Here is a 20590-nt window from a genome sequence, read left to right as displayed (position 1 = left end):
TTCCTGCCCTGCCCTGCCCTGCCTTCTCTGACTTGCCTTGCCTTGCTACTTCTTGAAGACAAGGTTTGAGATGAAAAGATGCACATGGGAAATTACTGATATTTACATCTAGATGTGTTAAATGACTTAGGATGTAGCAATATTGATGGCAAACCTCTTGGTCTTTAGATAAGCAAAATTATTGGAACAGATCTTTATATAGGTCGTAATATCGAATAGTTGGCTGCGTCCAGTGATTGCAGTAACTGCATCAAGCCAGTGAGCCACAGACCTCAGCAAACTGCAGGGTTCTTCTTTTGTGATGTTTCTCGAAGTTTGTACTGCAGATTCTTTTAGTTGTTTTGTTTAATTTTTAGGGGTTTCTCCATTCAGTCTTCTCTACAGTTGGCAAAATGTTGCTCAGTTGAGTCGAGGTCTGGTGACGGACTGAGGTCTAAAACCTTCCACTTTGTTCCTTTTTTGATAAGCTTTGTTGTGTTGGCATATGTTGAAGATGTCATGATGAAGATCCTCCAAATTAGATCCGATGCATTTCTTTGTAAATTAACAGATAAAATGTTTCTGTAACCTTCTGATGCCACCATCATTTTACTGCTGATGAGTGGTTTGTGTCTCATTGTACGGCCTCTATATTTCTTCTCTCAAAGTCTTATTGGGTTGTTGTTGGTGTCAGTAAATATTGTTTTTTTGGTTTTTCTTCACAGCTCATGTTTCTCTCACAATGTTTTTCATCAGCTGCTGTTGTTTTTCTTGGGTGACCTGTTCGATATCTGGTTAGTCCAACAGTGATTTATTTTTTTTTCATTACATACCAAATTGTTGTATTTTGTTTGCCTGATGCTCCTCTGATGATTCTGTGTGGTTTCTAACTTCTTTAACACATCTCAGAGTCAATTTTACTAAATGAAAGCTGAAATTCTGATCTATCGGCTTTCTAGCTTTTGATTTCAAACCCAAATGACTTCAGAAAATAACAAGAAAACAGAATTGGCCACACCACTGCTGATGGATGATGGTGGTGTGTTAATATGGCAGCTGGATTGTTCAAGCCGTCATAATGTTGTTTGCTGTACTGTGTCACTGTGTTTTTGTAAAAGGGAGCTGAAATGAATGAAACACTGCTATGGAGTCTCATTATCATCTGAGGCAAGGACACAATTTTAACAAAAGTGCCGCAGGATAATTGTGTTATTTGGGAGAGCGGGACAGGAGAAAGACTCCATCTCTCTCATCTATTTTCCTTTCCTTTCCTTTCCTTTCCTTTCCTTTCCTTTCCTTTCCTTTCCTTTCCTTTCCTTTCCTTTCCTTTCCTTTCCTTTCATTGCTTTTTATTTCCTCTCCTCTCATTTCCTATCCATTTATTTCCTTTCGTTTCATTTCTTTTCCTTTCTTTTCTATTTTTCCTTTCCTTTTCTTTCTTTTCCTCTTTTCCTTTAATTGCCTTTCCATTTATTTCCTTTTGTTTCTTTCCTTTTCCTTTCCTTTCCTTTTATTTCCTCTCCTCTCATTTCCTTTCCATTTATTTCCTTTCGTTTCCTTTTGTTTCATTTCTTTTCCTTTCTTTTTGCCTTTCCATTTATTTCCTTTCGTTTCTTTACTTTCCTCTCTTTTCTTTTCTTTTCCTTTCCTTTCCTTTCCTTTTCCTCTCATCTTTGCACTCTGAACTCTGCTGTGCTGTACTGAAAGAATAACTGTAGCCCTGTAGCTCTTATATATATCTTATTATTCTTATTTTTGAAATATTATTGCCACATATTATTTGTCATATATTAATTACTTTTCTATATAGTTTATCATTTAAAGAAAAAACAGTGAACTTTTGTAGGTATTTAAAACATTTATTACAATGTTTATAATAATGGAGATACCATACATCAGGTATGAACTTTAAATAAATTTTCTTTCTGTGAAAAGACCCCCCAAAAAACAAACAAAAACAAGTTTATAATTATACACTGACTACTGACTGTATAGATGTTCAGAATACAGACACAAAACCTTCTCACGCAGTTGTTAATTTGCACAATGACTTATCAATCTCATATCAAGTAGTTTAGGATACCAACAAAATATTGACAGCTGCTCAACATTATAGACTTGCTATGATTAACATAAAAATGTTAGTCACTACAACTACCCATTAAAGGAAAGTGTTGTTTTTACCTTTCATCATTTTTTAATATAGTGACAATAATCTACATGATGCTACAGGCTGAGAAAAAACCAAAACATATAATATGGGCACTTTGCAGAGGTAAGGTTTTGTCAGTACGATATATTAACTTATGCATATTTTCAATACTTCGACATATTGTTAAATTAGAGCATTTGTAATTTCTTTTATACAAATAAGTTATGCTAGAAGTTCTGAACAGAATACAAATGGTCCCCTAATTCCAACCATAAAACACATTTGTGAGAGCAGAAAACTGGCCGGAGGTAGAGCAGAAACTATGGTAAAAGATATTATTTCTGCTCTTTATTCTGCTTTATAACAGAACTGGTACAGAGGCTTTATATTATACATGAGAGTACCAAAGCTCTGAACAGATTCAAAAAGCTACACAGAATTTCATCATTGCAAATGGCAATAATTAGAATGGTGTCCTACGTGTACAACAGGGTGGGTTTTCATTTATTATTAGAGTGTTATATTGTATTTAAGTCCTATACAAAATCTTGTAAAATAGAACCTTTTAACTATAAGTACACTATATTGGCCCCACCAGATTGAGAAAGTGTAGGCTGTAGCATCCTCTTGAATAAACACAGTCTATATTGTGTTGCACGTCTGTACCATCACACAATGCTTTGGCTTCAGCTTGCCCTTGTAACCATCCATGTGCCTGATTGACTGGTGAATGTAAATTATTTTTTTTGAGCACCATGCCAGTGATGCTATGTATTTCACTTAAATCTAAAGCCAAGCAGTAGAGCTCACTTCCATACTGCTAATAAGTGCTTTTCTGGGTATATTGCCTAATTGCATTCTTGGATTTTAAAGTAAATCGTAACTCTGGCTTTGTAATTGATGGAGTACCACCAGGCCGGTTTCCTTAAGAACTAGTAGAGAATTCTCATTTGCTCCTTTCCTTGATGAGTAACGACAACAATATCATCACCTGATAATCATGATCATAACACCATATGGGTAGCCTAGAAAAACTTGTCCTCTGGCCATTCACAAGAGACTCAGGTGGTCTGGCGATCCTCGATTCAGTCCTGCTGATTAATGCGCAGGGCTTCATCAGCCTCTGATGTTATTAATCTCAAGCACTGCACTGCTGTTGAAGTCAGTATGCATTCCCTTTTCCTGGGTTGAAGCTTCTGTTCACATGTGAAGTTGAGACATTATGAAAAAGCCCTGGAACTTGTTTGGGTGACTGTACCACAAAATGAGCTACACGTTCAATCAGCGTTGTTCAGTGGAAGAACCTTCTTGACTTTCATAAGACAGCCTTAATATGAGGCTGCAGTGCATTTGCTGCTGCTGAGCCATAGTCCTGCACTGTGCTCTAATCATCAGAACACCCTGATGGGAGGCTGTCAGCACTCACTGCTAGGGTAGGCTCATTATTCATATTTAAAGAATGAGAATCAGTCATAGAGAGTACACATGAGACTGTCTCTGTATGCACGGCAGCTGTAATAAGCTCGTCCGTGTGCTACACTTCATTGTGCTGTTGTATCAAAGTGCTTGCATTTGTCTCATGCCTGCTGCCAACTCCTCTTAATTCCAGCATTGTAAAGGCACTCACTCTTCCTGTTTGAGGAGGCTGAGCAGCTGAGCTTCCTGCCTATTTCTGTTCCTTTTACCTTCCAAGTGGTTGCATGTCTGCTATTCACTTCACTCCCTGTTACAAACATTGCATTGTCAAAGGAAATATAAACAATAGTCAGCAGTATAGGTCATAGAACGTTGAACCCACCTCTTCATCCACCCAAAAAAGACGGAATGGGAAAGAGGACGAGAGTGACGCGGGAGTTACAGTCATGGAGACAAGATGGAAAACTTCCTTGTCTGTAAATTTCCCAACAAGGAAACAAGTAACAGGTATATTTCACTAGTGCTAAAGGAAATTGCCCTGGCAAGCCAGAATGAATAGAAATAAAAAAAATAACAAAGTCCACCACGTGAGGTTAACTCTATTATTATCATGATGGAATTTGTCAGTTTTGAGAAGATTGTCTCTAACTGCATTTTCTGACAAACTCTGGTGTTCAGCTCAAGTCTGGTTTCCCAGCACCATCCAGCACTTCTTTTATAGTAATTCTGACATCATTCATATCTGGTAACCTGAAATAATCTGTTTGGCAGTGACGCAGGTGTCCACAATAGTATCAACCACTGTTCTGTTCCAAACAGTGGCATCTGCTCTTTGGCTGGTCTTCTACCAGTCTGGAGTAGTTTTCCTGTTCAGACATTTGGCAATGTCTCACATCCTCACAGCTTATTCTTGACTCGTCTCCCAACTATCACACACACATACATAAATTCTCACACATACATACGCAAAAGTCTGTTCCATCGCTTACATTCAAATCACTGAACTTATAACGTTTCTCCTTCATGATGCTCGCCGCTCATGGGGCACTGCCCTCTTAAACATAGCCAATCTTAAATCGTATAAGCGTTGTGAGAACTGGTACTGGTGAATCTGAATCCGGTGGTTAATCCATGTGTGCTTGAAGGCATGTTAGTAGATACTGTCCTTAGTGGTGGTTGAGGTGTGTGTTGTAGTAGAGTCGTCGGGCAGCGAGCCTCGGCGTGGGGTGGACACGTTGCAGCGCAGCAGAGCAAGCAGCTCACGTGACACACTGCTTGAAAAAGCTGTGTAGATCCAGGGATTCGTGCAAGAGTTCAAGCTGGCCAGCAGCATCAGGATGGTGAATGCTACTCCTGCAAAACAGAATGCAGGTTTCATTTTTTATTTCTTGTTCACTTAAGAGAAATAGGAGGAGTGTGTATAACTGTGTATGTGACAAATAAAACCTTGAATCATATCTTGAATATTTATATATTAAAGGCTGAGGTCAATGTTTTTTTTTCTAATGAGATTGAATGATGTCTGATAACTCACTAGTTATAAAGAGTAAAATAGAAGTAGTGTAAGAAAGCTGTAAGAGCTAAAGCATACAGGATTTTTCACACTTTAGGTTGATCTTGCAGCAAACAGTGTAGTTATTATAGTGTAGGTTTACTCCTAGGATCAGCACTCATTCTTATGTAGATCTGAGGTGGATGTTCCTTTATTCAGGGTTGTCAAATTCTGATCGTTCTCTCATGCCAACCCTATATAGAGTTTAGATATCTGATGCAAAGACACCTGTAATACTGCCTCCAGCTCTGGGCTGCCAGATGTACTGTACATATTGTAAACCTGCCATTAATTTATAACATTGAGCTCGGAACAATTATCAGTAGAAATAATAAAACAGACTAAAAGCAGATAATTATGTCTAATCTGGGAACTTTGTCCTTACTTAAGCATTATATTTGTCCTCTTTCTGTGGTAGACAGTTTGTAAAACAGAACAAATCAAATTTCGTTCCTGTTTTCCAGGAAAACTTGTTAGTGCTAAAGATTACACAGCTTAAGCCAAATTATGCAAATGGTAATCAAAGGTAAGTCAGTTATTTTTACACAAAACCTCCAGATGGCTGTAAGTGATAATTTTAAGATGATGACAATGAGGGTTTGGTTAAAAAAAATAAATTTAGGGTTGGTAAGTTATACACAAAATTCAGATTTAATAGATGTATAAATAATAATGGGTAACTTATAATAATAAGATTAACAAAAAGATTTTTTTAACCTACATAATGTATACTATATTACTATAAACTATATTATAAGTGTATTATACTCAGTGACTTGAATCTACTTACTGAGTTACATGACAAGAGAAAAACCGAGATGTTTGATGGACGACACAGGCACAAACACAACAAGGTGCTATTTGATCTCTGTTTTATAGCCGGAAGGTTTTGGAGAATACATTATGGTTTTACTGGTTTACCATTAAGCTTTCATGAGCCTCATAGCCTTATGTCATTCAAGCTTTTTCTTGCAGAATAACCATGTAACAATACTCTAGCTAGGACAGGACACTGTCAGCTCACTGAGCCCTGAATAATTCAGATACTGTAAGTCGAACTCAATATCTGGGCATTAAGCGCCACACTAGGTCAGCTGAGAGAAAAATCGTCACTGAGTAATTTGAATAATAGGTCATTACTGCAATCTGAGAACAGGGGTACATGGTACCAGTCGTACTGCCAAATCAGAGGCCATCTGTTTGGTGAGGTTCTGGTTACTTGGCAACCGGCTGGGCAAACTCCAAGAAGCCTACTTTAATTTAGACATGGAAATGCTGCACAGGGCCAGTGATATTACAGTGCACCTTGGTGGGGTTACATCTGTGCATGTACATGTGGACACAGATGACTATAAAACGGTTTGTACCCTTCATGACAATGACCAAAAATGAAGCTCAAGAACTGCATTTTGTATGGATACTCTTGGATTATTTATGACTCTTTGAAATGAAATGTATAGAATTATCATTTATTCTAATAAATATTATATAATACACATATAATTATAATATATCATTTAAACTCGTTATTAAATTATGTAATTTCATTAATATATACATTTTGCTTCGTGTAGATCCCTTTTGTGCTGAAAGATGTTTTTTGTCCCATGGTAATGAAAGTTTCATATACTGTATGTGCAACTAACAAGACCCCAATTAAACTTCTGAAACTTTAAATGAAAGGAAAAAATTCAAAGATAACAACTGATTTTATTCTGTGGGATTTTAATTTGTTATTATAAGACATGGTGAATTGGATATTAGAGAACAGAAAAGATTAGAATTGGATTTTTAATATAATTTAAGTAAAGCCATTTATTTTTATTTTATTTATTTACATTTCCTCGTTCGAATAGTTTTATATTACATTAATACTTTATAGTTTTTTTATATTTGTTAGATTTACAGTAAATGTAAATGACTGCTGTGGGAACGAGGTTAACTTTTAAGTGCTTCAATTAAAAAAACATTTTCAGAGCTTAGTACTTAAATATTGGTATTGGCTGATACTTTAAGCTTCAGTATTGATCAGAAAAGAAAATGTGGTTTTGTTGCTTCTCTAGTAGCTTTAAATATAAAACACGCACCTTCCACTTTAATAGTAACATCTGTGCACCTGCACATTTATGCAGTTATTCGGTCAGCTAATCTTGTGGCAGTAGCACAATGCTAAACTTCATGCAGATACAGGTAACTGTCTCTGGAGTTTATAGAGAAAGGTGCAAAAAAATAAAAAACATTGAGTGAGTGACAGATTAAAAGGGGCGGATTTGTTCGAGCTGCTAGGAAGGACGTAATAACTCACATAATTAGAACCATGGTGAGCAAAAAAGTTTTTCAGTATGCACATTGACCTTGAGGTGGATGAGCTACAACAGCAGAAGACCACAACATGTTCATCCTGTCAGCCAAGAACAAGAATCTGAAGCTATAATGGGCGAAGACTCACTAAAACTCTCTGGACAGTTGCAGATTAGAAATAAAATCCAGTTCATTCAGTCTGTGTCCATGATAGGCTCCGATACATCATCCAGCCCATATGGCACCAACATCTATTGCACGATAATGTCACAATGGATCACAATTTTATTCCTGTCTGATTCTAAAAAGAAACTGAAGCTCTTGATCTATATATGTGAGAGTGTATTGTATATGCCTGAGTGTGATTTAATTCTAATTAAAACTACAAGCAGCTACAACTTTATTTATTGTTAGAATGTTGAATATATTGACTTTACTGTACTATGTATTTGACACATGCTTAATATATTGGGGATCATTTTGGGAGCTTAACCATAACTATCCTCAACAAACAAGCTTTAAAAACAAAACATGTTTTTTTGTACTAAGCACAGTTATGTTTTTCTTGGAGATTTGCTGCAGCAAAATATTTCTGGAATTTGGACTTCTGGAATTGACTTTGTCTTAGTGAATCTCCTTTGGTTTGTTAGTGCAAAAAATAAAAGATGCAATGCAAAACCAGCAGGTTTATATTATTAAGAGAAAGAGAATCTAATGATCCTTCATTAATTTCCTTGTGACAGTCTTCTAGCTTAGACTGCAACTGGTGAAATGTGCTGTCTGTTTACAGAGCACTTGACATGGAAGGAAAACAAACACTGGGAATGCAACCAAGCTATTTATTACAGACTGTAACATGAGAACGGTGAGCATAAGCAACGATCACACCTCTGCTGTTTTCTGTAACCTGTGCAGGTGCAATAAAGAATCATGTAATGAATTTGATTCACATAATCTCTCTAACCTTGGTCTGGAGGATTCGGGTCCCAGGCCGCCCACAGCTGGACGATGAAGAAAGGAGACCAACAAATAGTGTAGACTAACACTATGACCAAAGTCATCCTCACTGTCTTTGACATGGCCTTAGAAATGCCAGGGGGAGGTGGTGGGAGATGATCTGGTAACACATCTGGCCAGAGATCAGGAGTTCCTGAAAGTTGGCCAGCCATTAAGGATGAGGCTCTGGACTGAGCGCGTGCACTATTGGCTGTCAGAGCATGTGCGTAAGATGGATCAGATGGATCAGGAGAGAATTTCTCTAAGGGTGGGTTGGTTGATGTGGAGATTTCTGTGGGTGGCAGGGGCACAGAGCAGGGGTCACAGGAATCGCAGGGGTTATATGTGGAGTTTCCAAATGGCTCAGGGCTGGACAGATTGTCATATGAACGCTGAAGGTCTGTAGGGGCGGAGTTACTGCAATGACATCCATGAATATTAGTCTGATGATTATGGCTACCTTGTGAGTCTCTGTCTCTCACAGGCCTCCCATAATGCCCTTCTTTCTGAGGGAAATGAAAGACCACAGAGTTTCTCTTAAATTCTGCTGTCACCATTCTCTCTGACTTCAGGTAGATATTGTTGTGTATCTCTCTGAAGATACGCACCTGAGATGGAGGAATTAAACAGTTATTCACTGGCAGCAAATTATGAGAAACATGTAATATTGATTTAACGAGCAAAGTGAATGCTGTATTTACTTTAAGAGGAACTGATGGCTGTAACAACAACAACAACAAAAACAAAAAAGCTGAAACATTTAACTATTACTGATTCCATTACTTCACTGTTTTTACAATCTTCTGTCATGCAGTTGCTATAATAACAATGAAAGTTTTCATATTCAGACTCTCATGGTAGAATGTCATCTGAGATCATGGATCAAATTATAATGTCAAGAGACCCAAAATGAATCTCTTTTTTCTATCTAAACAGTTTATATATTGAGACATGGCTTAGAAACACATCCTCTAGCATTGCTGGAGTGTGATGGAAACAGATCCAGCTGCAGCACAGAACTGCTGACTAACAAAGAGGACTGATCTGATCATCTCTGTCAGGTACAGCACTCTGGCTTGGCAAATAGTTGATGGGTTATCGTACATACTGTATATAAACACAACCGTAAGAGGAATGTCCTGCATTAATCTGAGTTATATCGATGTAGCAGAAATTCTGGGTACAGAAAAAGCACAGTGAAGAGGAAAACAGACTTGCTAGCCAAAATAGACAGAGAGGAATTATAGACAGAGAAAGGTACGCTGAATGGTTGAAATTAGCCAAATTACCTGACACACTGTGATGATGAGGGCTGGTAGAATGAACACAGCTATAGTCATCCAGGTGACATAAGCTTTAAGGCCCCATGGTTCAATAAAGTGGCCCCAGCACTCAAACTCCCCTGGCAACACTTCAGTCCTTGAGAAGATGAACACCTATGATGGAGAGTTCAGACATGGACATCACAATATCCCTTGTACACCCAGAATATACTAAATAAATATATTACTGAAAAAATAATATACCATTTAATACTCCTATAAACCCCAAATAAAACCCTTTACATCCTCTTATATACCCCAAATATAACCCTCTGTCTCCTCTCATATACCCTAAATATAACCCTTTATCACTGCGTATCTACTCCATATATAACATGCTATTTTGTCAGCTTTATTTCAACTAAGATCAGATTTCAATGACAAATATGCTCAACATCCTGTCCTTCACACCTGTGGCAAACTGAGTGTCAGGGCCAGGCCCCAGGCCACCATTATATGCATGTTCCAGCGTGAAGGTTTGCCTCCACGGTACGCTTGCAGAGGGCAGCAGATGGCATAGTGGCGGTCCATTGTCATGGCCACAATCATGTACGAGGAAGCAAACATGCCCACAATCTGCAAGTACTTGACAAAGCGGCACAGAACGTCTGGGCCCTGGAAGCGCTCTGTGATATCCCACAGCAGCTGCGGCAGAACCTGTGGGAATAACGGAGATAGAACTGACTAGATGAATGGCACACCCTGAAGCTCACTGCCAATTTATTGTCCAAGGCTTCCAACTGTGACTCTGAGAAACGGAGGAAACAATAGCGAGATCTCCAACATGTTCAAGATTGGGGCAACAACAAGGTGCAGGTAGGGAGATTTGATACTGAGCTGTACTTTCCACACAGTGCAGTAAATATAGCATGAAATAATGGCTTTTATGTTTTACAAAATTCAGCTAAGAAAATGACTAAAGAATGATATTAGAATACTTATTACGTATTTAAAAGTTTTTATAAACTTTTCAGGGACATTGTTCCTGATTAAACTTCCTGCATTATTCAAAAAAAATCTGTATGTTTTATTTATGGCTGCTTCACTTAGGTGACTTTGCAACATTGCTCACACTGCCTTGCCAGATAAATAACAACTACTTATTATAACAATAACAATTAGTTTAACAACAACTAGTTCACACTAGAATGCATAAAGGAGGCGTATTGACTTGTGGTTTTTGGAATAAAACATAAAAAACATTCCTTGATATTACAAGCATTCTTCAAAAAGCTTGTTTGTGACTCTCGTGATATTGTGATATTTCCTGGTCATAGGTTATGAAAACAAAAATTTCTATATCGGGCTCAAAATAACCCACGTGCATGATTTGGATTCATTATGTGTTTTATAATTTTTCCAAAATGTATTTTTTAAGGATTAATCAAAAATGGAGTTTTTGACATTTTTATATAACCAATTTTGTTAGTAAAACGGTTAATTATGTACTACAGGATTATCTATCAAACACATCGCCTGCTGTGTATCAAATCTTCAGCTGTCCAGTTTCTGTCTAGTCTCCACTGTTAACAGTGTTTATATGATATGCTGTAGCTTCTCTGGTTTTTGTATGATTGTGTGCTTTGTGTTACTGCCACATGATTGGTGGGTAATTGCACGTATGCTATTGTTATAGGTGTTCCTATTAAATTGATCAGTTTGTCTATATTTAATTGGGAAGTATATAAATCAATATGATAGAAACATACAGATTTTTCTATAATCAAGTCCTCAAAATATTATATTTATCCTGAAGATAAATATAATAACAAGACCCTTTTCTTTGAAGCAAACAACTAATTCAAATATTGACCTGATTGCATTTGCGTAGGTTTTTTTGGGTGGTGAATTCTAGGAACACTAAGAAAGTTAGTGTTAACAGTCATACAATGTTACAGCAACATTGCAAGAACCAAAATGATTATTTCTCTTAAATCCACTTTATCTTCCACTAAACAACAGATACCTGGAAGAAGGCCACAACGAGGTCAGCCAAACACAGGTTGATCATGAAGAGGTGCATAGGTGCATGGTGCTTTCTCCTGCGCAGCAGCACCCACAGCACAAAGCTGTTGCCCAGAGTGGTAAGTGCCAGCACCAGGCTAAGCACACCGATCTCAGCCTGTGCCAGAGCCTGGTCCCGTAGCCTGGCTGTGCCTGGCTGCGAGGTGGGGCTCCATGTCACCTCTGTGCTGTTCTGGGAGGGCAGCAACCACAAGAAAGTGTCAGTGCTGCTGAAGCTACTGCTCAGGTTAAACAGAGAACGATTGGACTGAGCTGAATCCACTTCCCAGGAGGCCGCTGTCATGCCGGTGGCCTAGAAAACAAACATCAAGAAGATTAGCAGGAAAAACAAATAGGTGCGTATCTGCACCAATTAAGACACTCTTTTCACAAATAACCCTAAATCCTAAATCCGGTCGGATTTCAGTTGTCATATTGCTGTTTCCTTGAATTGCTCTCATTTGGAAGGATATGTACAGAGGCAACATTGAAGAAAACCAGATTGCATATATCAAGTGAGCTCATTAAAAAAGTACATCTCTATAATGCTCAGCAGATTAACGGTGCAGCCTCAGCTATTGTTTTAGCAATGTTCGACAGAAAGTGCTTAAGGCTCTCATTAAAACCAATCTGTCTTTTCAACCAAAACTTGAATGCAATTAAATCTCCATCATGTCTCGTGGATCAGTTCTAAGGCATTTTTCCCTTACACATCAAAGTCAGCATGAGAGATAGAGTGCATAATTAAAATAGACTTAAAATGCTGAAGTGGCTTTCAGAGCCTGTGAGGTCTGGACTGTGTGGTCTTTCTAATGAATTTATGGTAATTTGCACCTTTGTTGTCTACACTTATGATTTTGTTTATCTTTCTATGGTGTAAAACTGGGGTCTGTAACTAAACTGTGTAAAGGTCCTTTCATATAATTCCTTGCTTATAAAGGTCTGGATAAAACTTAATCAGTGCAAATGCAAATAATGATTTGCAGATTTAAATAAACCAATTTAAACTTAAGAATTAACTCTTTGTCCTTTCCTGCTTGAAAATTCTGTTTTCCACTTCACCTTTAAAGCCTCCCTGTTGGCACCTTGCTAATAGGACCAGGCAGTGCAAATCTGTAAGAGACTTTATCCATGTAGCTATTCAGCGTTCATGATTCAAGATTTTTACACAGTTATACACAGTGTATACACCGTATGCAGTAATAATAAGAAAGAAAGAGAGGTAATAGAATGTAATGTGTAACATTTTTACAAGATGGAGGAGGACGTCAATTTTTTGTGTTGAGAGCAAAAAGAAAGACTTTTTTTTATATCACGTGTTTGTAGAAGGGTCAATTATTTATTCTATCATTTTTATTCTACACTGAATTCTTTTTAATCATGTTTTAGCAGTATCAAACATTTTATTTTGTTATTTTTATCTCTAAGAACATTCCATTACTTGATGAACGCCTCTTCCATATACAGTATACATTTTGTCATATGTCATATTTTGTCATACAGTATACATTTTGTCAGTATACATTTTGCAATAATTTTCCACACTCAGCTCATTACAAGCATTCAAGTATTGTTGTGACAGTGGAAAGTAAGGTGTACCTTTTTAAACAATAAAATATATCACAGTTTGATTTGGAAACATAAATATTCCTAACCATCTAGCTACCAAGCCAATACAGCTAGCTAGAAAACATTTAGTGAGTCAACTAAACACATTGCCTGGTGTGTATCAAATCTTTAACTGTCCAGTTTCTCTGGTCTGATGAGCTTCATCCAGCAAAATAATTTACATGCACGTAAACATATGACAGGGTAAGCAAAAGCAGATCTGCTACAGAAGCCAATCTGCTTCATTACTAAACCATGGCTAGTTATTTTTCATAAATTGGTCACATCTGGTACAGTACTCATGGCTCATGAGCTGATGACACTGGCGTAGAGTAACAATGGTCGTTGTCGTTCTCATGAAGATGTAAAGAAAAAAATGTAAAGAAAGTGCATGCTCTTTTTTAAAAATACTTTTATGACTTACTTAAGTTCTCTGTAAAGCCTTTAAGCTCTCAAGAGACACTGATGAGGGAAAGGAATGATGATAGATGGAGTGCAGTGGATAGAGTTACAGTGGGAAATTTAAAGCAACAATCGATAAGTGCTGACCGAACACTGCAGCCTTTCCTGGATCTGTTCAGAATTTACTAACAGAGAGTATGGCCATTAAGAAATCTTTAGCCATAGATGTATAGGTGCAAATGTATATAGTTATATAGTTTCGAAAATAAATAAATAGATAAATAAAAAGAATTTGTGGACAGAGGTTTGCATGTATCGTTTCTGCCAGCAATTTTCAGTATCGTTGTTCAGAAGCACAGTCTGTGTTTGTATTTTTAGGCTTTATTAATCCTGTTTATAAATCTGGGATTTGGTTTTCCCCGGATCTTTGTACATCCATGTTGTATGCGTGTCTGTCCAATTTGTATCCATTTGTTTTGTTAAAATCAAAAGCCATTTTAATAGGAACACCAAATGCTATTATCAAACCAGCCGATCATGTGGCAGCAGCATAACATCGTGAACACAGGTCAAGAGCTTCAGTGAATGTTCACACCAAACATTAAAAAAAAGATTGTCAGTGATTCTGGCATGGTTGTTGATATTAGAAGGGCTGGTGTGAGTACTAGAAACTGCCCATCTCCTGAATGCACAGAAAGGCATGAGAAACAAAGAAAAATCCTGTGAATAATGTTTTATCATTCTTCAAGTGTCCATGCTTGATGAGCCTATGCTAGATAGTCTCATAATCTTGTTCTTGGCTGACAGTACTAGAATTTAATGTGGCCTTCCGCTGTTGAAGTCCATCCACCTAAGGCTTTGGTGTGTTGTGCATTATGATTTTCTGCTCACCACAGTTTATTTGAGTGATTATTTGAGTTACTGTTTACTGATTACTTGAGTTACTGTTTCCTTCCAGTCAGATAACACCAGTCTCTTCATTCTCTTCTCACCTTTTTTTGTCAACTCAGGATTTCTTCCCACACACTTGACTGTTTTCACTCCATTCAATGAAAATGCTCAGAGACTTGTGTATGCAAATCACAAGAGATCCGGTGTTTCAGACATACTCAAACAACCGACAACAACCATTGTTGATTCACTGAGATCACATTTTCCCCATACTGATGTTTGATGTGTTTGACATGTCTGAAGCTTTGGCATGTTTGCAGGATTGACTGGATAAAAGCAGGGGCACAGGTACGCCCATTAAAGTGGCTTGTAAATGTATGTTCAACCCTCACTCACAGCTTTATTGTCTTTCTCTAGTCTATGTTCTCGTTTGTATTAAGCTAGTACAGTCCTGCAAGTGATTTTCTAGTATCCTTTACAAAAATATTAATCAGTTGCATAACCAGTTCACATATGATCATAAGTAATGAAGGTGATAACCAGCTGATACACAACCCCCAACTCTATCTTTCCGTACAGTACTCCCAAACAGATGTCATATTTTCCTTCATGCCTGCACACACATTCCCACCATGCCACTAGCCAAACGCTTCCTGAGAAACAAATCCCTCTTTTCGATCAACTCTCTGAAAGGAAGCTTCACAGGTGTGAAACACTGTGTCCACTGAGTGCCATGAAGTGTGCTAGAAATTAAAACAGCCTCCAACCGAGCTTTAAAAATCTCCAAGAAGTCTGGCTTTATTCCATTACAAACAAGTTTGCCATTTTATATCAGTTCTGAGATCTCAGATCTCAGCACAGAGATCTCGTTTCCTCTTTCTGCCTTTGATTTCTCTTCCTTTATCTCAGTGGACTGCTTAAGAAGAGCAGCAGTCAGTGATATGTTTCTAAATATATTCCAAAATCCCTGTTGTGCTCCTCCTCGAGGTCAAAAGGGTGAAAGATAAAAAGGAGATGGCGAGCTAGAAGTTCTGGGACAACCACTGAGACCAGCAGCATTTTCACCTGCTATTCATCTGTTTATCTTCTGCTCCTCATCTACCATCTCGCTCTCTCACCATCTTATATTGCCACACAGGACCTTGTTACTTGTGCTGTGCTCTCTCAAAAATGCCCCAGGTAAAAAAAAAAAAAAAAAAATTAAATAAAAATAAAAGAGCAATATATTAGTAATTGATCTACTGTATATCTCCATTTGTGCATCTGTGTGTTTTATGAATAGGGTGTGATATTGTGTGTGATGTGAATCTGTTTATTTAATACAGTTTTGTTTATTCATTACAGTTTTGACAGTTTTGACAGCAGAGGAGACTAAATTCTACACCTTGACAGAGGAATTGCATTTTACACTTCGAAGATCTATTCCTAAAGTAATACTGCCTCTGGATTATACAATTCTCAATACTAATAGCACCCCCTACCCCACCACCCCACGTTTGTTTTTTGCGACTTTCGAGAAATAAATATCTCAATGGCAAATGAAAAACTTGTGCACGTGTTTCACCCCTCAGCATCTGGTTGGCTCTTCTGTTTGACTAACCCGATTCCACCCATTTTCTCCTTTAATGTTCAACCTCATGTGGTCAGTGACCCACAGGCCCTGTGTGGCTCCCACCTACTATTAAAGTCTTCTATACAGACACGCCTTCATTCCTCACCTAGTGTTTCAGGATTGTGTTGTGTTTGAATAACAGAAGTCATGCACCTTGATGGTTAATTGATTTTGAGTTAAGAATACAGGATATAAGATGAGGAAGGATGTCCACTTCTTTCTACATTTTGTAATGTTGTCATGCCAACAAAGCATGCATTAAGCTGGAAGCTAAGTGTGTGTGAGGCAGAAAGAGACAAAGGTTAGTAACTCGGGTGTAAACATACATTTGCTTTGATCTTGAAAATAAGCCCTAATATGCACTAATAACCAAGCAGTACCCACATTAACCTTTAATAAACTGCCTTGTTCAAACACACTATCACATAATGTCTTACACTGCAAATAAAACCATATTGTCTTCTTATTATTACATTTATCTGGAATGGCAGATATTTCAATTTTCCTTTGGTTACAATTTACCTAGAGACCTAGAGTGACTTTGAAATCACTTTTAACTACATAATGTTAAAAAAATAATTGCTTGTATCTTGTACATCTAAGTTACAAGCTTCTAAACAGATTTATTTATACTAATTGCACCCATTTTTAAACAGGAGATGCCACCTCACAGCTCCAGGGGCCCGGGTTTAATCCTGATCCAATTCACGACTCCTCCCAAGAAATTGCTGGGAGGTAAATTGGTCCAAGGTGCGCCAATATTTTACCCTGAATAGGCTTCAGACTCATCATGACACTGACCAGGATAAAGTAGACTCCTTAGATAAATAAATGAATGATTTTTTAATAAGGAATACAAATTGCTAATACATTAGAAAAATGCCAATGTTCAGATCGGATATTTGTATTTGATATTTGTACAATTAAAAATGTTTACCTAGTAGGAGACACACTCATGATTCCAGAGCAATGTGAATGATGGTCAATATCTCTGCATTCACCCATTTTCATTTTTTATATTTTTTTATATATATTTACAGTTTTAAGAATAACTCAACTCTAGCAGGTGCTTCACTTCTGAAGGAACCTTCTTTAACATCGTATCTACCTTTTATCCCCAGGAGAGGTAACGGTTCATCCACGTCACATCTTAGCAATGTTTTTTGCTTAATAAAACAGATTGTGAAAAAAATGTACTTTTATAGTTATAGGATAGACTGCATTTATGACCATATACAAAAATGTCTAAAGGACCAACTCAACTTCTATGCAGAGAAAACAAAGCTGAGAAAAACTAGTCACAGAATTTAACCTCCAAACAAATGTGCTATGAATTCCTACAGAATCTTATAATTATACACGACATCACTGACACAGAGGTCACTAATGCACAAGCTTTACATAGGACACCTAATTAACCTATACAAGACAGCTCAATTCAAAGTTCATTTCACTGACATCACACATACACGGCTTTAGAGCAAGAATCAAAGAAATCAAACACTGTGTATGGAAATACAGCACAAACAATACAGCAATGACTGTACACACATACAGCAACCTGAATGACTGAATAAATTATTTCATCAGTGTGTGTCACTGCTTTCTTTAATTATGCCTATAAATCAAGAGCCGTTGTGGTTTGCTAATGCAAATTTCTGGATTTTTTAAAACAAATAATACAAATTAAAGTGACTCATTTTAGTAAACATGAACAACAGAAATGATAAAAAAGCAATAATGACACAATGTAGTTATCATCATCATCATCATCATCATCATCATCATCATAATTAGTTAGCAATAATTTTGCTATTAAATTACTACATTACTACCTTGCTGGTGGTATTATTGTACTTGGGTTTATCAGTACTTGATTTTAAGTGACTTTTTAGAATCGTTTTTTCTTCCTCAAGCATCCTGAACTGTGTAAACAGAGAGCGTGGGAACATCTGGGCTATACAACATCTGCAGAGCATCAAACTACACCTACAAGTTATAGCAAGATAATATGTATATTTATTATAAATATATATCTTGTGTAGTATTCCACGTCTGAGATTACTCAACATGTTAAGCAGTCCACTGTTAACACTGCTGGTGTTAACTTTTTAAAGCCTTAATAATGTAATCTTGTTAATACCTTATTAAAGTAATCTGAGTAAGCCTGAGTATTATTCTGAGCTGTTTCTTAGTTACTGACCTTATCAGTCTGTAGGCTGGTGCAGCTCTGTCCCAGCGCTCAATGCCTCTGTTTAATCCACAACGCTGTCCTAATGAACACCGAGTCCGTTTGCTTCATATTCATCAGCGTCTGAGCTTCTTTACATTTCATTTAGCCGCCAATCGGCTGCTCGTTTCATTCACAATTTCTCCGAAGTCTACAAAACACCCGACTTGCCAGTTCATTCTAGTGCCTTGAGCTACAGTTCACCACAATATTATTAATAGACTAGAAGGTTACACTGTAAGCTCAGTCATAGTTTTACTTCATATAAGGTTACTTTTAAGACTTCATAAGAAGAAAGAAAGAAAAACAGGACTATGTTACTATGAGCTATCGATTGTTGGCGTTTCCCCTTCTGTATTTATGTGTTCTACCTAAACGCCAATGGCTCCTGCGTCTCCTCCCTCTCTCTCTCTCTCTCTCTCTCTCTCTCTCCCCACCCCTTTCTCCCTTCTTCTCTCTCTCTCTCTCTCTCTCTCTCCTCTATTCTCCTCTCTCTCACTCTCTTCTCTCTCTCTCCCCCCTCTCCCCGCTTCTCTCCTCATCTCTCTTCCTCTCTCTCTCTCATCTCTCTCTCTTCTCTCTTCTCGTCTCTCCCTCCCTCTCTCCTCTCCTCTCCCCTCTCTCGCTCTCTCTCTCTCTTTCTCTCTCTTCTCTCGATTATATATATATAGAATCTTCTCTCATCTCTCTCTCTCTCTCTCGCTTCTCTATATATATATATATATATATATATATATATATATATATATATGTTCGTGGTGTGTGTGTGTGTGTGTGTGTGTGTGTGTGTGTGTGTGTGTGTGTGTGTGTGTATCCGACATGTGTGTAGTGTAATTTGATTGATCTTAATCACTCTAGTCAGCAGTTAAATGAGAGACAGTATTATGCCAGTAATGTCATAAATCAGTATCAGTATTAAACCTGGAGCTTTAATTAAAATCAATACTACAGCAGTGAATGAATTTTTATTAGAATTTCATTCACTCAGAATAAATATTACATAACGATCTGATTAAGCATAAAAGTCAGTGATTCAGTGTTAAGTCTGGTCTCATAATTATAAATCCATATTACTTCAGCATTAAGTTTGTATTGTGGAAGCTGATTGCTAGCTCGTATTAGAAGTTACTGTAACATTTGAGAAATCCAAAAAATACAGCTGCATATGTAGCTTTAATGTTTCCCTACTTTTGTTATTTCCTTTTAAAAAGTCACACTAACTCACTAGCATTTAAAATGATTGATTTATGGTGCTGGGTCACTTTTTATTATAATGTTTATACTTGAGAATATGAAATATTCAAAGAATATGATATTTTTCTTTTTATTCCAATGAGAATTTCAACACAGTGAAGACATTTGCATAAAATTGTTTTTATCATTGATTTTTTTTTGCTGTTGCCACATACCTTTGCTTTTAGTAAACTGTTACTAAACTGTTACTCTATGAAAACAGTTTATGTGTTACTTGCCGGGTCAGTGAAAGGGACAATGTCTTCTCCATTTTTTTATTCTCTCAATTTTTGTCATCTCTTAAAGATTTTGTTTCTGAGACAGAGCCTGAGAAAACTGATTCTCACAATGTAACCTGCCAATCTCCTGAGGATTAATCCACCCACATCAGAGATGCCAAGTTGAGATTTAGAGAAGAATAAGTACATTAGTTTTGACAGATTCATTTGGCAGAAGAATTAATCACATTTCATGGAATGGTGAACATATGGCAATACTAAGACTTGTAACTTGAATATCCAAACACAACTCAGATTATGTTACTGAACATGATTTAAACACCTGTTCTTCTGACAGAAACTGTACAGGAAAAAAGTAGAATGAAATTCACCAGCTGTATTTTTCCTTCACTTTGCATGTGCTTAACCACTTTGATATAAGCCAACCAAAACAGAGATTTCCACCAAGTTCCGTTCTGCCTCCTACTAGGTCTTGATAATCTATCTGTCCATCCAATAGATCAATAGTAAAAGGAAACTAATGGGGAAAGAGCGCTATTGTTTTAGATGTCGAAATTGTGTTGTACTGGAGCAGGAGAGCTGGTAGGACCCCCAGATAAGTGGGAGATCTGTGATGTTTGGGTAAGTACTGACCCTCAGTGGTGGATTTATGT

The 20590-nt window shown here is 37.3% G+C and overlaps 1 protein-coding gene across 1 annotated transcript; it reads right to left on the bottom strand.

Annotated features, from left to right (window-relative positions):
• Nucleotides 1–1834: 1834 nt before the first annotated feature.
• Nucleotides 1835–18854, bottom strand: avpr2ab (arginine vasopressin receptor 2a, duplicate b). Its single transcript, XM_047807580.1, has 6 exons — nucleotides 18439–18854; nucleotides 11685–12035; nucleotides 10130–10375; nucleotides 9686–9832; nucleotides 8365–9004; nucleotides 1835–4900 (listed from the first exon to the last, which is right to left on the bottom strand). Exons 2-6 carry the CDS (start codon nucleotides 12024–12026, stop codon nucleotides 4698–4700), a joined length of 1578 nt encoding a protein of 525 aa, XP_047663536.1. The 5' UTR covers nucleotides 12027–12035; nucleotides 18439–18854; the 3' UTR covers nucleotides 1835–4697.
• Nucleotides 18855–20590: the final 1736 nt, after the last annotated feature.

Source organism: Tachysurus fulvidraco, chromosome 23 (assembly GCF_022655615.1).
Source record: "Tachysurus fulvidraco isolate hzauxx_2018 chromosome 23, HZAU_PFXX_2.0, whole genome shotgun sequence".
In the NCBI taxonomy this organism is placed as follows: Eukaryota; Metazoa; Chordata; class Actinopteri; order Siluriformes; family Bagridae; genus Tachysurus; species Tachysurus fulvidraco.
The sequence above is the reverse complement of the archived record's forward strand: the minus strand, read 5'-3'. Positions and strand labels throughout refer to the sequence as shown.

Excerpts from the sequence above, each read along its gene's own strand:
- avpr2ab (XM_047807580.1), bottom strand. The coding sequence starts at position 12,026 with ATGACAGCGGCCTCCTGGGAAGTGGATTCAGCTCAGTCCAATCGTTCT. Across the intron at positions 10,376-11,684 it reads TCGTTGTGGCCTTCTTCCAG|GTTCTGCCGCAGCTGCTGTG; the intron begins GTATCTGTTGTT and ends TTATTCCCACAG. Across the intron at positions 9,833-10,129 it reads TGACACTCAGTTTGCCACAG|GTGTTCATCTTCTCAAGGAC; the intron begins GTGTGAAGGACA and ends TCTCCATCATAG.